Source organism: Saccopteryx leptura, chromosome 4 (genome assembly GCF_036850995.1).
Source record: "Saccopteryx leptura isolate mSacLep1 chromosome 4, mSacLep1_pri_phased_curated, whole genome shotgun sequence".
In the NCBI taxonomy this organism is placed as follows: Eukaryota; Metazoa; Chordata; class Mammalia; order Chiroptera; family Emballonuridae; genus Saccopteryx; species Saccopteryx leptura.
Genome location: NC_089506.1, coordinates 107,818,693 through 107,834,973, shown reverse-complemented (window position 1 = coordinate 107,834,973; position 16,281 = coordinate 107,818,693). Strand labels below are relative to the sequence as shown.

Genomic DNA, 16,281 nt, shown 5'->3' with positions numbered 1-16,281 from the left:
GTTTTTGGTTTTCTACACTATAAAGTGGGACAGACCAGGAGCTGGCTCACACAGTTCCTGCTATCACGATTGCAGGGGCTTCCCTGATCCCTTGCCCTTCATGGGAAAAACTGGTTTTCTACTTTTCCCTTGTCTTCTTTTGTGGTTTGCCTGTCTTGGTGAGACACCAATAAATAGGATGGCCCACCATCCTCCGACTCCACCATTTCTTTACCGTCTGCCCGAATCCAATGGGAACCTGCATGTGAATGGCCACGCTGGCCTTACATCCCTGAATTAACCCTATAGATAAACATTGTAAGAAAGCTTGTTTCACTGCTTTGTTCTACTGTTATACTTTCTCCCCTCCCAATTCCTCAAGCAGCATGTAATTCTCCCTATAAAACTTAAACCCCAAATTGTGTTCAGGGCTGCATTGATTTTAACAATTTACGTTTACATGTGGTCTGCGTAGCTGGCAAATTAAAGACTCCTAATTTCTTAATTTGGCTAATTGATTGATTGTATGGCAAGATGTCTTATCTTGCTGTTACAATAGAACAAACTGAAAGATTATGTAGGACAGCACATTTAAACGCACATGTCTACAAGAAATGCTATTTTAACCTTATAGAATTTTAAGGATTCATCCTCATTTTATCCCTTTCTCTTCCTCTCTTTTTTTGCATCTGATTGTATACTACAAATGAATTGACATCCTAATTTCAGTTCACCTTTGCAAGCGTCGTGCACAAATAATTTCTGAGCCAGCCCCCTCGTCTGTAAAACGGAAAATGATGACGTGCCACTTCAGAGCCGTGAATAGTTGTGAAAGGGAAATAAATACACAGGCTTCCCTAACCACAGTCCTTGCTTACATCCTCTGCCAGCTCCACAATGAACATGCCCAAGTTTAACAAGCGGAGCCAAACAACACTCTTCCCCCGTCTGCCTTCCTTAATGGACTGTGAGCGTCTAACGACTATACTTATCTGCTACGTAGCAGGGACTTTGCAGGCCGATTCCAACCGCGCTACAAATCCAAGAAGAAAAGCGGTTTTTGGTTTGAAAACCTGGAACTGAGCCCAGAACACCCGTAACACAAACTTGCAGACTCAGCCCGCCCGCCCAACTCGCCTAGGCCCCGCCCCCTGCGCCCATTGGCGCGTTCAATTTACGCCGGCACCAATGGGCGGAGGCGGCGACCGCGCCATCTAAAAGCCGAGCCCCAGTCGTAGCGCGCAGAGCGTGGCAGCAGCCGTAGGCGGTCACGTCGGACTCGCACCCCCTTCCTTACTCCGCTCTGCGAGGAGACCCCCGCCGTGTCCCAGGACCTGCAGTTTCCCCCCAGTCCGAGGGCCCAGTTCTCCGAGGGCTCAGTTCGCGTTCAGGGGTGAGGGAGCCGCGCAGGCCGGTGCGAGGCCTGGGGGGGCGGGAGGGTGGGGTGTGGCGTGGGCTCCACGGCCGCGGCTGTGGGTCCGCACACCCGCTTCAACCCTCGCAAGGTCTGGGAGGCCCTTGCCTGCTCGCTTGGACGCTCGCAGCTGTGTTCTGTCGGAGCGGTGGCCGCTGCGTGGCGGTTCTGAGAGGGCCGAGCACTTGGCCTGCAGTCGTTACTGGCCGGGCGCGGCCCGCTGGCGGCAGAGACTGGCCTAGGGTCGGGGACTCGGTTTATGGTGGGGCGCGCCGGGGGCTGCGGACGGAACCGCCTTTAGCGGCGCGGGGCCCGCGGAGCCGGGTTACCACCGCGCGGGAACCGAATGCGTCTGCGCGAGGCGGCCCCGCCTTCTGAGCTCGGGAGCGAGTTTCCCCAAGAGCCGGGTTGTCTCATCTGATGCTGCCTCTTTTTTTTTTTTATTATTCTGAAGTTGGAAACGGGGAGGCAGTCAGACAGACTCGGCATGCGCCCGACGGGGATCCACCCGGCACGCCCACCAGGGGCGACGCTCTGCCCATCTGGGGCTTTGCTCTGTTGCAACCAGAGCCATTCTAGCGCCTGAGGCAGAGGCCACAGAGCCATCCCCAGCGCCTGGGCAAACTTTGCTCCAGTGGGAGAGAGACAGAGAGGAAGGAGAGCGGGAGAGGTGGAGAAGCAGACGGGCGCTTCTCCTGTGTGCCCTGGCTGGGAATCGAACCTGGGACTCCTGCATGCCAGACCGACACTCTACCCCTGAGCCAACCGGCCAGGGCCTGATGCTGCCTCTTGAGCGCTCTCAACGTTGTGGAAGTCTAGACTTAGCCAGGTCTTCATTAGTAAAATTATTTTCTTTGGCCTACATATCCAAAAACAGGAGCAAGAAATTCTCACCCACCTCAATTGTGATAAATTAGACAGAACTCGGAGTCTAGGGCCTTCATCTCTACGATTTGGGGGCCTGAAGCTTGGCTTTCAGTAAGTGTATGTTGGAAATGATGTTCCACTTTATGACAATAGACAATGTGATTCTCGTGCAGACTGGTTGTCGGACCTTCTATAGTAATGGTCTTGTAAAAATGCGATTATTTCCCAAAGGCAACACTGAATTGGGAATTTTCTGATGTGATTTTAAATTGAACTTTGTTGAAAAATCTTCATTTAGTCAATATTTATTTGGTGTTATTGGTGTAACTAATGTTGACTTGTAGTTCTTTTGTTATTTAGAGCCAAGAAAACGAAAACTCAAGGAACATCTATTAAAAAGAAAAACTTTTTTTGCCTACAAACAAGAAAATCCAGATATCCAGGTGAAGTAAAATTTTTAAAACTTTCAGATCTTTAAAATTATGTCAGCTGTCTAGTAAAAATGTTATATGAGTCATTTGTGTAATTAAAATTTTTCTAGTAGCCACGTTTTTTGAGTTTTTTAAAAAGATGAAATAAGTTTTAATAACATTTTATTAAATGCAACATATCCCGTGTTGTCATTTCAACATGTAATGCTTAAAAACTCAGACAATTTACATTATTTTTGGCAGTGAGTTTTCAAAATCTGATGTATTTTACACATTTTCAGCACACGTTAATTTGGACTGGTCCCACTGTCAGTGCTCAGTAGCCCCATGGGGCTTAGTGGCTCCCTTACTGGATTGCACAGCATTAGATCATCATTTCCTGTGTAAATTAATTCACACTGTAAAAGGAAACAGTTAATTCTAAAGCAATATGCGTATTTTTACCAAAATATTGACTTATGATTTATACAGTGCTACAAAGGCCAGTCTTTCTATAATTTAACAAGGTTTTAGTCAGAGTGTATGTGGGGGTGGAGGAGCGTTGTTCTTTGGGAGGTGGCCTTCCTGAATGTTTGGAAATAAATTCTTTTTGTCTCAGTCTTCCATGAGAATATATTTGTATTGTTTTGTTAAATTTTAAAAAATAGTACATGTTGTGACTAAACAAAAACCTGTCAAAAGTATGTAAAGCAGAAAATCAAAAAGTCCTCTCACTCTCTTGAGATAACAGCTAGTAACATCCTTCCAGGCTCTTCCGATCTATCCGAGAGCATGGGCTTCAGAGTGATATGGAACTGGGCTGGAATATGTAAGTCTGCCACTACAACTGTAAACCTCGGGGACTTACCCGGCCTCTCTCAGACTCTTTACTTATATTAAAATGGGATAGTAGACCCTGGCTGGGTGGCTCAGTTGATAAAGCGTCGTCCCAGCATGCTGTTGTGGGTTTGATCTCCAGTCAGGGCACATAAGGGAAGTAAGCAGTCAGTGAATACACAACTAAGTGGAGGAATAAGTTGATGCTTCTCTCTCACACTCTCTCCCTACCCTCTTCAACCCATTCTATCTCTCTCTCAAGTCAATGGAAATAATTTAAAAATAAAATAAATGGTATAGTAATAGGGGGTGTTTTTGTTGGGGACTAAGTGAGACAGTGACTACACTGTGCTATGCCGGGAATAGAGTAGCTGTCATTTCATGATCTCTCAGTGGCTTAATATACAGTGGACTGGTTTTTGAAATAATTTATTTTCCTGGTCTCCCTATTTTTCTCCTAACATCATTGCCATTCTTAGGGGAATTTAAAAAGAAAAAAGTCGTGTTTTAATTTGTATTTATTTTTGTTAGGTACTTATTGATGTATGAATTTGTCTGTGTGTTTCATGCCCTTTCTCATAGTAGAGTGCTTATATTTAGAAGCCAGAGCTGACAAGATTTGTTGATGAATTACTGTAAGTATAGTAAAAGAATGGAGTTAAAGATGATTTTGAATGTTTCAGATTAAAAGAGGCTAAAGAGATATGACAAGTAAATTCAATGCCTGATCCTGTAGTGGAAGGGGAAATGCTATAATGGACATTAATAGGTCAGTTTTCAACTAGAATATGAATATTGGATTAAAGTGGTACATCAAGTAAATTTGATGCTATGGTTATGTAAGAGAAAAATCCCTACTTCTAGGAAATAAACATTGAAATATTTTGGGATAAAAGGCCATCATTTACAATGTGAAAGTTTTGGGTAACACAACTGTATATACTCCATCCATATACATGTTCAGAAAGAATGCAAGTGATACGGCAAGTAGCATAAAATGTTAACAGGGTAATGAGTATATGGATATTCTTTGAACTACATTTAATTTTGCAACTTTATATAACTGGCATTTCCAAATAAAATTTATTTAAAAATTTTTAACTTTAGCCTAACTAAGCAGTGGCACAGTGGATAGAGCATAGGCCTGGGACGCAAAGGACTCAGGTTCAACCCCAAGGTTGCTGGCTTGAGCATGGTATCATAAACATGACCCCATGGTTGGTCAATGGCTTGAGCTCAAAGGTTGCTGGCTTGAGCAGGGGTTCACTGGCTTAGCTGGAGCCCCCGTGGTCAAGGCACATGAGAAAGCAATCAATGAACAAGTAAAGTACGGTGATGAAAGAATTGATGCTTGTCATCTCTTTATCTGTCCCTTTCTCTGTCTCTTAAAAATATATATTTTTTTAACTTTACAAGCTGCTTTACTTTGGAATAAATATTTTCATAAATCTTTTAGTTCTTTGAAACAAAAAATTGATCTTTGGCTTCTGATTTGAATAACTGAGTCAATAGTAATACCATATATTGAGATGCAGAGGACTCAGGTAGGAGTGGAGGAATTGGGCGTTTTGTTTTGACCATGTTAAGTTTAAGGTACCAATAAGACATCAAAGTGGAGATGCCAAATAGTTGTATTTCTGAAGTTCGGGTGTGAGATTGGGACTGGAGATAGAAACTTGGGAACTGTTTGTAGATGATATTTATTTAAAACTTAGGGGTGGTAGAGAATAGGCAAGGAGGACATTAATTCAAATAAGACCGTGACTCTCAACTACTTACATAAATAAGGAATGCAACTGGGTCATGGGGTTTATAATAGTCTTACAATAAGAAGAAAATTCTAAAACTCTGCTTTGGCTTTACCAAGAAACCTTGTAAGTACTGTATTTACACCTTTCAGGAAATTTTTGGATTCTTTTGAGGAGACTATTTTTTATATATCTGTATATATATGTCTTTATGTTTTAGTTTTTTTTATTCAGCGAGAGAAGGAGAGGCAGAAACAGACTCCTGCATGTGCTGGACCAGGATCCACTCAGCAAAGCCTACTACTAAGGGCCGCTGCTCTGTTGCTGGGCACCTGAGCTCTTAACACCTGAGGCAGGCCGTGGGAGCTCCGGGAGCCAACTAGCTCCAATAGAGCCATAGCTGCGAGAGGAGAAAGAGAAGAGAGAGAAATGAGAGGGGGCAGGGGTGAAGTAGCAGATGGGTGTTTCTTCTGTGTTCCCTGACTGGGAATCAAACACAGGACATCCACATCAGATAGGGCTGATGCTCTACCACTGAGGCAGCCTGCCAGGGCAATATTTTTTCAATGTAAGTCTGTTACCAAGAACTTAAAATGAAAACTAATCAAAGAAAGTGTTGCTTAATAAAGGTTTTTGAGGACTTGTTTGAATGATTAGGACAGAATAGTTTAGAATGAGATTTTCAAGTGTTTACATATTATATGAGGAGAGGGTGTTAAGACTTTTAAGAAAATATCTTTAAATTCCTCAGCCATCTTGTTTATGCCATTTAGTTACCCTGTAAAATAAAAGTTTTGCTGAGGACAAATCTCTCAGTTCTTTCCTCAGTTTACAATTATGAAGTCAGGTAATCGTAAATATTCTTCCTTCCCCAAATAGGAAACTTCCTTGGTATAGGGTTAAAAAAAGATTTTTTATTTATTTATTTATTTATTTTTTTTAAGGAGTAGAGACCAGAGAGTCATGGCATCTGAGGGTCAGGTCCAAGAAGAGACAAAAGTTCTGAAACCTAAGACAAAAATGGTAAGATAAGTACATAGCCCTCAAAACTCTGCCTTTCCCAAAACCTTTCTGAAAGAAGTAAATTCTGAAATATTGTGTCTTAAATAACTCTTTTAGGATGATAAAGAAAATGTCAGCAGACCTCCAAGAAACAAAAATAACATAACAAGGGAAAAAATTTGTATTCCTTTAAAACCTTCTAATGAATTAACCAATTCAACTTTAGTAATGGATACTCATAATTTGGAAAATAATCAAACTCTGCAGTTGTTATCAATAAAAGATGAGCCCCAAGGTCAACATATGACATTAAGCCAAGCATTTCTCATTAAAAAGAAACAGAAGCAAGTGACTACAGAAAAACCAAAGCAAAACGCTAACATGCTCAAGAAACCTGTGCTTGGATCTTATCATGGCCAAATTGTTCAGGCTAAGGTTAATTCATTTCGAAAATCTGTGCAAGTCAAAGATGAGAGTTCTGCAACAACAAAGAAACTTTCAGCTACTATCTCTAAAGCCACGAAACCTCAGCCTACAAATACCAGCAATGTAACAGTGAAAAATCATACAGCCTCAAACATGATGACTACCACCAAATGTGGGAGGGCTGCATCTCAGAAAGAACAGCTTTTGCATCATCCTATTAGAAGTCACCACAATAATACCCATACTACCCAGAACTCCCTGAAACAAGATGTCAGTAGAACCTCTGCCAGTGTTACAATTCAGAAGGAGTCTCATGAGAAAGAATCACTACAATTAAATACAGTTTTATCTAGTGTCAAAACCAGTTCTCAGGAAGTAAAAAGAAGTAAGATGATACCAAGAAGCACCACCTCTGAAATTATAGCCAGGCCTGCTTCATCTTCTAATACCAAACTGATAGAAAAGTCAAAAACCATTAACCAGCGCAGACATACTATGGCAAAAGCAACTATCAATAGTAGGCCAGCTCAACCCAAAGAAACCACAGAAGAGAGAAAGTAAGTAGAAGTGATTTCATTTACTTTTCAATAGAGTACCACTTGTGAATTTGGTTTATCATTTCCTTGAATGTGTTATGTACCAAATTTATATTGTGGATAGTATTTGAGTGTGTTTTATTAGGTTTGATGTAACATAAGTTGAAAGGCCTAATAAAATTGGGAAAAATTTTATAATCTGTCCATTTAAAAGCTCATTCTTGATTCTGAGCATTTAAGACTTAACATATTTAACTTTTCCTCTATTTGACAATGCTGTCAGCAATATCACAGTAATATTTACGTACTGCTTCTAACTATAGAGCTCGTCTGAGTGAGTGGAGAGCTAGCAAAGGAAGAATGCTGAAAAGGCCTCCTAGCTCAGTAGTTACCCAGCCCGAACCTGAAAAACAAAATGAAGAACCAGTTGAGTCCTTTTGGACTACCATGGCAGAAGAAGATGAGCAAAGATTATTTACTGAAAAAGTAAACAGGACATTTTCTGAATGCCTAAACCTGATTAATGAGGTAGAGTCTTCATCTTATATTTGAGAAGTAGTTTATAGTTTGCAAATTACCTTCATAAATTGAATTATGTTGTCAATCTTTTTGACCAAGTAATGTGCCAGTGGTGTTACATAAACTTACTATTAATTGTGAGATTATTTCTCTTTAGCCTTTAATGGACTGCATTTTCATTGAATTCATATAAATATATCAAAAGGGTGGTTTTTATCTGAGTTATAAATATTGAATTCCTTTACAATGTTAATAATTTACCAAAGGTGAGCAATACAAATGAGTGAGTCATCATTATCACAGGTTAATTAACTCGGATTAAAAATTTGCAAATGCTCCCATTTATCTCAAGCAACCTCGTTATAGTCTTGAACTTTATTATAGTTTTACTGTTTGAACCAAGATTTGATGGACTGTAATAACTAATGCCAGAATGTTTTCTTTATTTCTTATTTAATCTTGCTTTGGTCCCACACTACTGTCTTAAGATTCAGACCAACACTGAATATACAGAGTATGATTCAAACGTTACTCTAGTCTTCATGAACATTTTTAAACTTTTTATAGTTCTGAGGACCAGTGAAAATTACAATCAGGGAAACTGAATTTTTGTTTTTGCTCAGCTGGGGTTTTTATTGATACTATGAAATTTTTCTGTCCTCTTACTTAACTGTATATAACTCTTATATAAACCATTACAGATTCATTTTAACCTTAATATCAAAACCTGACAAATAGCATTTAAAAACCTGCAAGTTATTTTTACTCGGAAACATTGGATAAATGAAACCCACAATACATTATATAAGAGGAATCTATAACACAAATGGAATATAACACAAATGGAAACATCAAAACCGAGTAGTGTTAGTCACTTTTTTATTATTTTCGTGTGCCTTGTACTTATGACTGCTGTGCTTTTTAATAGCCATTCAAAATAAATTTAGAGTAAAGAGGATAATAGTGATTGTTTTTAATGTATAATTTTCTATCAACTTTCTCACTGATCTTGATTATAGTGAGCTTACTTAATTGTTCAAACTTTCTAGGCTAAAAGTTACCACTCACTTTATTTCTTGATATTTTAGGGATGCCAAAAAGAAGAAATATTGGACACACTGAATGACCTGATTAAAAATATTCCAGATGCCAAAAAACTTGTTAAATATTGGATATGCCTTGCACGTGTTGAACCACTCACAACTTCAATTGAAAATATTATGTCAATCTATGAGAAAGCCATTCTGGCAGGAGCTCAGGTGAGATTAAAACTTACTGGTTTTTATTAATTAAAGTGTAAATTATTCAGAATAATTTGGAACACATCACAGCATAACTTAATAAAATTGTGGTTATAGATCTAGAAGTAATGAATGTTTAAAGGCCACAAGAATTGCATATTATAAAAGCTGGTTCTTGGCCTCTAAAATTTGCTCATATACTATGGATAATCAGACCTTAGAAAATGGATATACTATAAGCTGAAATGTATATTTAATGAAAGCTGCTGGGAGAGATATTTTAGCACATCTTGTCATTTTGCACATTTCCTAGTTAGAAATCTGGGAAAATTAAATTTTAATACTATTATAAAATTTATTGAATATAACACATGGAATTAAATTAGCTTATATAAAGTTAGCAAGTTCTGATACTTTTGGAGTATATCTTAATATACTCATGCTGTGTGTTTGGTCCTGCTTATGTATAGAAAATGGCAATAAATTAATTTCTCTGAGTTGTAATTTTTTTATTGATTTTAGAGAGACAGAGAGGGAGAGAATCATTCATTTGTTGTTCCACTTAGTATGCATTTTTGATTGCTTCCCGATTTGTCCCCTGACCGGGGATCAAACCTGCAGCCTTGGAGTTTCAGAACAAAGCTCGAACCAACTGAGCTAACCAGCCAGGGCCTCTTGACATTTTTACCACCATAGTGGTTGGATACCATATTTATCACTTTTTCCTACTCTGTTGCTATAAAAAGCCCCAGTATAGAATAAATCATATCTTGAGGCTTTTTGGTTAGTTGTTTAGTTTTGTTTTGTTTTGTTAGTTTTTCTTTTTATCCTTTCCTTGAGAAAAGTCTGCTCATAATACAGATAGTCTCAACAAAGCTAATAAATGTTATTTGACCATTCACCTGAATCAGAAATCAAGTATTTGGTAGATATTTTCTGTGGTTATTAGGTGTAAAACACTTTGCTGAAGAATGATTGTACTTGACAGAGTCCCACCTAGAAGGGAGTACTGGGTCCCCACTACGCTGAACCAGAAGGGGGATGAACCAGATGGCAGCATCCCTAGGATGTGTAACTGAAGCGAAGGGTTCACATAGAAAACAGTAGTGTAAAGAGAAAGATGTGACAATAGAGCAAAAATTGGAAAGCAAGGACCATAATTAGCCAAGAAAATTGAGAGCAGAATGGGTGAATAGCTAAGGACTAAGTTCTCGAACCAAGAATGTGAGCCAGAGCATCTCTTTTATATAATATCTTGAATATGTTGCATTAACAGGCTTGGTAGTTCAAAGGAACATGAGAAGTGCTCATAATATCTGGCACATAATGAACACTTAGTCAACTGTTGAATTTTTTAACCTTGAGCTGTTAAGGATGCATTTAATACCATCGGAAACAAAAATATAACCATGTACTTGAATATAGGAGAAAACGAGTAAACTTATTATAAGCATAAACTTTAAGTGACCAGTTTTTTAAAAGATATTAATAATGTTAATTTGCCACTTGTTTATTAATTTCATATCAGGCAGGCAGTAATAATTACCAAAGGCTCAAGAAAAATTATGGGGGAAATTTTTAACTGATGAAGTTCTTAATTTCACTTTTATAAATTGGAAAATATATCATTTTTCCAAAATTTGAGTGGCAAAACAAGTGGTCTAAGAACCACTGCTCTGCTTTAAAATATGAAATTTAATCAGTTTTCATATTTTTCAACTTGTACAACATAGAGTCTGAAAATATAAAACTAATGTGTCTGCTTTCTTCCTTTAAAAAATCAAGCCTATTGAAGAAATGCGAGATGTAATTGTAGATATTATAATGATGAAGAATCAAGAAAAAGTTAAATTTGGTAAGTTTTTTTTGTTTCCTTGAAGTGAACTGTGACTTAAATTTCTTTGCTGAATTATTTTTGATCATTTAAAATTTTTTTAATGTGTAGATTGATCATTCCTCATACTTCTATTGACGTACCTTTGAGATTTAACAGCTTTGTGTAGTATAAAGAATTCTTAATTAGGAGGTCTCATTCAAAACCCAGATTTGTCACTGAGTGTCTGAAAATTACCTGACCTCTGTAGGCTCTAACTTCCTGTCTTGAGATTGAGGTACTTTTACTAGAGGATCTTTAAAGACTTTTTACCTGTTAAATTCTGTTATGTGTTCTGTGCTGTAAAGAAACTCATTTAGGAATTCTCTTTGCTAGAAGAGTATATTGAGAGAAAATAAGAGATTCTGCCCTGGCCAGTTGGCTCAGTGGTAGAGCATCGGCCTGGCGTTCAGGAGTCCCGGGTTCGATTCCTGGCCAGGGCACACAGGAGAAGCACCCATCTGCTACCACCCCTCCCCCTCTCCTTCCTCTCTGTCTCTCTCTTCCCCTCCGGCAGCCAAGGCTCCATTGGAGCAAAGTTGGCCCAGGCGCTGAGGATGGCTCCATGGCTTCTGCCTGAGTCGCTAGAATGGCTCTGGTTGCGACAGAGCAACGCCCTCTGGTCGGCATGCTGGGTGGATCCCGGTCGGGCACATGCAGGAGTCTGTCTGACTGCCTCTCCGTTTCCAACTTCAGAAAAATACAAAAAAAGAAAAAAGAGATTCGTTAGCTGTCAGGTCTATAAAATGCAAAGGTTTTCTAGATTAAGATATAACTTGTGCCTTGTGCCAATTACTGTGAATTTTTGCAAGAAATTTAACCCCTTCCTTATCTGTAAAACAGAATAATGTTTATATCTTCCTAAAGATTCTTGGGACCATTGAATGTAAATAAGTATCTAATTCTGTGGCACATAGTAAATTCATTAAACTTTAACCATTATTAATATTAACTAGCTTAGACGAGAGGAGAAATCACTATATATAAATGTAAGCTAATTTGTTTCCTTGTTTACAGTTATTTCCAGTTTTTTATTATAACACCCAATCACAAATGTTTGAGCACCTATTGTATACCTCATTGCTTGTAACTGGTTATTTTCTTTCGATAAATTTTAAAAAGAGTCAGTTTGAACTTTTTACAGCTCCTGATCTGTGCTACTAAATTGTTTTCCAAACAGTTATAAATATCCTTATTTTCAGTACACAAATGAATTTAAAAAATAGAGATGTAGGTTCAGGGCTAGCTTGACTTGTGGTGGTCTGGAACGCTGAGGTTTCTGGTTCAAAACCCTGGCTTGCTGGGTCAAGGCACATATGGGGGTTGATGCTTCCTGCTCCTCCCTCTTTCTCTCTCTCTCTCTCTCTCTCTCTCACCCTCTCTTCCCTCCCTCCCTCCCTGTCTCCCTCCTTCCCTCCTCTCTCTCTAAAAATGAATTTAAAGAAAAGGATTTTCTAGGTCCAGGGTTAAACTTTAAATAAAATTAAAGATCATACTGAAATTCTAAGTGTGTTATACATGTGTTGGTTACATGTTACCCAAAAAAAGTTTTAATGAAGTTAATATGCTTATGAATTTTCTGTGTGCAAGGGGATCATCTTTTATTGGCAGTATGTTTAGTTCAACAGCGACTATTTCTATTTATGGTTGCTGTTAATATGCCCCCATGTGAGCATACTGAAGATGTATATGATCTGATCTTAGTAGCAATATTTAATGAAGGAGCTTTAGAAGGAATGGTCAGGGAAACAGGAAGAAAAACCAGGAAAGTCAAGTATACTACAAACGAAAGGAGGAAAGTTTAAGAATAACCCAACTTGGCAAAATGGGTGAAGGGGGATCCAAGGATACAAGATTGCAGTTATAAAATAAGCCATGGGGATGTAATGCACAGCTGGTGGTTATAGTTAATAATACTATATATATTGCATATTTGAAAGCTGCTAAGAGAGTAAATCTTGTCGAGTACTCATTTTTCAAGACCCAGTATAAATGTCACTCATGAAGCCTTTTCTAGCCATCTTCCTGTCTCACAAGCAAAGTTAGTTATTCCTTTTTATGGATTCTTATCTCAATTATAGTCTTCTTATTTTATAATTATTTTCAAGCATGTCTCTTTATGGAATATGAACTTAAAAGATAGAGATCATTTCATTCTTATATTTTATCTATAATCCCTGACACATAGGTGTTAGTATTGTTCAATAGTTGTCAGCAATATTTACTTAGGAAAAGTAATGGTTAAGAGATGGATTGATTCTTTTATTTTGAAAATCTGGCTTACTTTGGTTAATTTTAATGTCTCCTGACTTTGTTCTTTAAATTTGACCGAAATTTAACCTATAAATGTATTTCTATAGGAGAAAATTTTGAGGAGGCTTGTACAACCAAGGAACAAATCCAAGAAATCAACATTGAAGATACTGGTGTTCATCTAGAGTCAGGAAAACCTGATATGGAAAATAAACATCATAAAAAGGTGGTATTTCAAGATTGTCAAAAAGATGAATTTGACAAAACAGAAGACACAGCCAATGATGTTAGAACCCCCAATACAGAAACTAGGGCAGGTTGCTTAATTAAATATAACGTCTCTACTACACCGTCCTTGAAAAGGTAAGCTTTTAAAGTGTACTGTGATTTGTTTTTATGCTTAGGGATAATAAATCTGGTAGTTAAAATCTTTAAGATAGCTTCAATTAGAACTTCTATTTGTTAATAGAAAGGTTTCAAACAAATCGAGTGGCATTGGAACATTACCTTTTAAATATAGTGCATTTGCTTGCTTTGCCCTAAATATTGTCATTTTGAAAAAAAAGTTTTACGTCATTTTATCTGATTGCTGATTGTGTATTATTGATAACAGTTGGTTTTGGAATTCAATTATTAGCAAGTTCTAAAGATATTTACGTATCTACTGTGTATAAATAAGTTGTAACAAAAATTGAGAAAGGAGTTAAGTCCCTTATTTCAAGGAGCTTGCAGTATCTCTGTAAAACAAGCATATGGTTGTAACATACAAGTTATGTTATAATAAATAGTATCAGAAGGCAAAGTTGAAATGTTAAATATGTTTTTTAACTTTGGGAATAATTCTGTGGGTTTTTTGTTTTGTTTTAGTGTGAAAAAGAAAATGCAATTTGATGAAACACATTCTACATTTAAAGAGCTAAAGTTTCTAACACCAGTTAGACGTTCTCAACGTCTTCAAGACAAGACTTCTAAATTGCCCGATATGTTAAAAGACCATTATCCTTGTGTGTCTTCATTGGAACAGTTAACAGAGCTGGGAGATGAAATCGATGCTTTTATATGTCGTCCTAATGCAGCACTGTCTCGAATGTGTTTGGAGACTAAAAGTGCAGAAGAGAAAGAAAGCTATGATAATGAATGAAGTTTTTATTATTCCTGGAGTGTTTTTTATGTTGTGGCTTCATGTGTCTGTTACGTCAGGATTTGGCCAAGTACCTAAGTATTTGCAGCAGTGAGCTCTTTTGCTAACATTCACTTTATAGCAGGTGTTGCCTTCTGTGTGTCAGAATTAATCATACATTGTCTTGTCTATCTCAAAAGACTAGATATTCTCTACTAGGTAGGTAAATTTTGTCAACTAGTTTGTTATGTTCCTTGAATATAGTTAAGAAATGTTAATTACAGTTTTGGTAACTGATCATTGTAAAGGGTAATTTTAAAACTAATATGGATGTGATTGAAAATCACATAGACTCATTTATGTTTATATATTTCATTTGTATAATAGCACTTTTTGTTCTCATGTTTTAGAGAGTAGGATTTGTATTCTTTTTAAAACCGTGCCTATCAGGTTAACAATAAATTTAAATATCTACATAATAATATTCCAGTGCCATTTATTTAAACAAGTATGCAGTGCAGTTTAACCACAGTGAAATAAGTTCAAATCTTGCCTAAAATATGTGCTTAAGTTTGTTTGGTTTTTTTGAAAAGGAATTGATTTCTCTAAAATTGTATCTTAATTTTTACCTTAATTCTTTAGTTTTGTTCATTTTATACTTTGTACAAGAGGCACAGAATATACCATTTTGAAATAAGCTTGAAGCTAGGTTACACTCAACTTTTTAATATGTACACTGTATAACAAGTTTCAGTTGGGCCTGACCTGTGGTGGCGCAGTGGATAAAGCATTGACTTAGAACGCTTAGGTTGCCAGTTTAAAACCCTGGACTTGCTCTGGCCAGATAGCTCAATTGGTCGTTAGAGCATCATCCTGAAGCACAGAGGTCACTGGTTCAATCCCTGGTCAGGGCACATACCAGAACAGATTCATGTGCCTCTCTCACTCTCTCTGTCTCTTTCTCTCTCACTAAAGTTGATAAATTAAAAAAATTAAAAAAACAAAAACAAAAACCCTTGACTTGCCCAGTCAAGGCACATACAACAAGCAATCAATGAACAACTAAAGTGAAGCAACTATGAGTTAATACTTATTGTTCTTCCCCCCTTCCTCTCTCTGTAAAAATCAATAAATAAAATCTCAACAAAAAAATGTTCATTTGGTCATATAGCACACCTTAAAATACCTCTGAAGGAACTTGAGATGAACTTCTGTATTTGGACAAGTTTCATTGTGTTTTTGCCCCGTTCTTAAGTGAAGGAAAATCTATCTTCAGATAGTCCTAGTTCTAACTTTTTTATTGAATGTATTGGGGTAACACTGGTTAACAAAATTATATAGGTTTCAGGTACACAGTTCTACGACACATCTCTACACTGTATTGTGTGTCGTCCCGCCAACTCAAGTCTGTGTCCATCAACTGATGAATGAAAAATTGTATGCTATTTCCACACAATAGAGAATAAGAAAATGGAAATAAAGAAAAGTACTGTTAAAACAATATGAATGAATCTCAAAAACATACTAGGAAACCAGACAAAAAAATTATATCGAGTATGATTCCATTTATGTGAAACTTAAAAAGCTAGAACTGATATTGACAAAGGAGATCAGTAGTTGCGTACGGCATCAGTCTGTTGGGAGGGTGTGCTTTTAGGAATTTTTATGTTCGGACAATCCTATGCAGTTACTCTCACTCTGGGTTTGTAAGGCCACCGTACAGGCCTCTCCTTGAGCCTGTCAGGTTTAATATATGGCCACTTTTTCCTCCACACAGTGATAACATTGGGCTTACACGATAATCCAAAATAACCTCACCATTTTAAAGTTGGTTGATAACCTTAATTCTATCGGCAAGATTAATTCTCCTTTGCCATTTAACTTAACACAGGCACAAATTTCAGGGAGCGGGATGTGGACATCGCTAGGGGGCATTTTTCTGCCACCACACATTCCCCAAACAGCCAGTGAGCTGAGCGCTGCGTCCTTGGGACTCGGCTCTTCGCTCGAACTGGAGACAAAACCGATGTCACGGGGGAACACTTCCCTCAACACT

The 16,281-nt window shown here is 37.8% G+C and overlaps 2 protein-coding genes across 3 annotated transcripts in view; one reads left to right on the top strand and one right to left on the bottom strand.

Annotated features, from left to right (window-relative positions):
- Positions 1–1,570, bottom strand: part of VPS36 (vacuolar protein sorting 36 homolog) — a 58,416-nt gene extending 56,846 nt beyond the window's left edge. Inside the window, exon 1 of the mRNA XM_066380955.1 lies at positions 1,502–1,570. The gene's annotated coding sequence lies outside the window, so the exon portion shown is untranslated. The remainder of the gene's footprint in view (positions 1–1,501) is intronic.
- CKAP2 (cytoskeleton associated protein 2) lies at positions 1,315–14,698 on the top strand. Of its 2 annotated transcripts, XM_066380952.1 has the most exons (9): positions 1,315–1,372; positions 3,440–3,499; positions 6,200–6,278; positions 6,375–7,240; positions 7,543–7,747; positions 8,827–8,997; positions 10,765–10,834; positions 13,213–13,468; positions 13,973–14,698. In XM_066380952.1, the coding sequence occupies exons 2-9, from the start codon at positions 3,480–3,482 to the stop codon at positions 14,244–14,246; spliced, it is 1,941 nt and encodes a 646-aa protein (XP_066237049.1). In that variant the 5' UTR covers positions 1,315–1,372; positions 3,440–3,479; the 3' UTR covers positions 14,247–14,698. The 2 variants fall into 2 exon arrangements, with proteins under 2 accessions (XP_066237049.1, XP_066237050.1); XM_066380953.1 differs by lacking the exons at positions 1,315–1,372; positions 3,440–3,499 and adding an exon at positions 2,633–2,703.
- Positions 14,699–16,281: the final 1,583 nt, after the last annotated feature.

What these genes read in the sequence shown, in the direction of transcription:
- CKAP2 (XM_066380952.1), top strand. Translation starts at nt 3,480, where the DNA reads ATGGAACTGGGCTGGAATAT. An exon ending in TGAAACCTAAGACAAAAATG is followed by an intron (nt 6,279 to 6,374) that starts GTAAGATAAGTA and finishes TAACTCTTTTAG; the next exon opens with GATGATAAAGAAAATGTCAG. An exon ending in GCCTAAACCTGATTAATGAG is followed by an intron (nt 7,748 to 8,826) that starts GTAGAGTCTTCA and finishes TTGATATTTTAG; the next exon opens with GGATGCCAAAAAGAAGAAAT.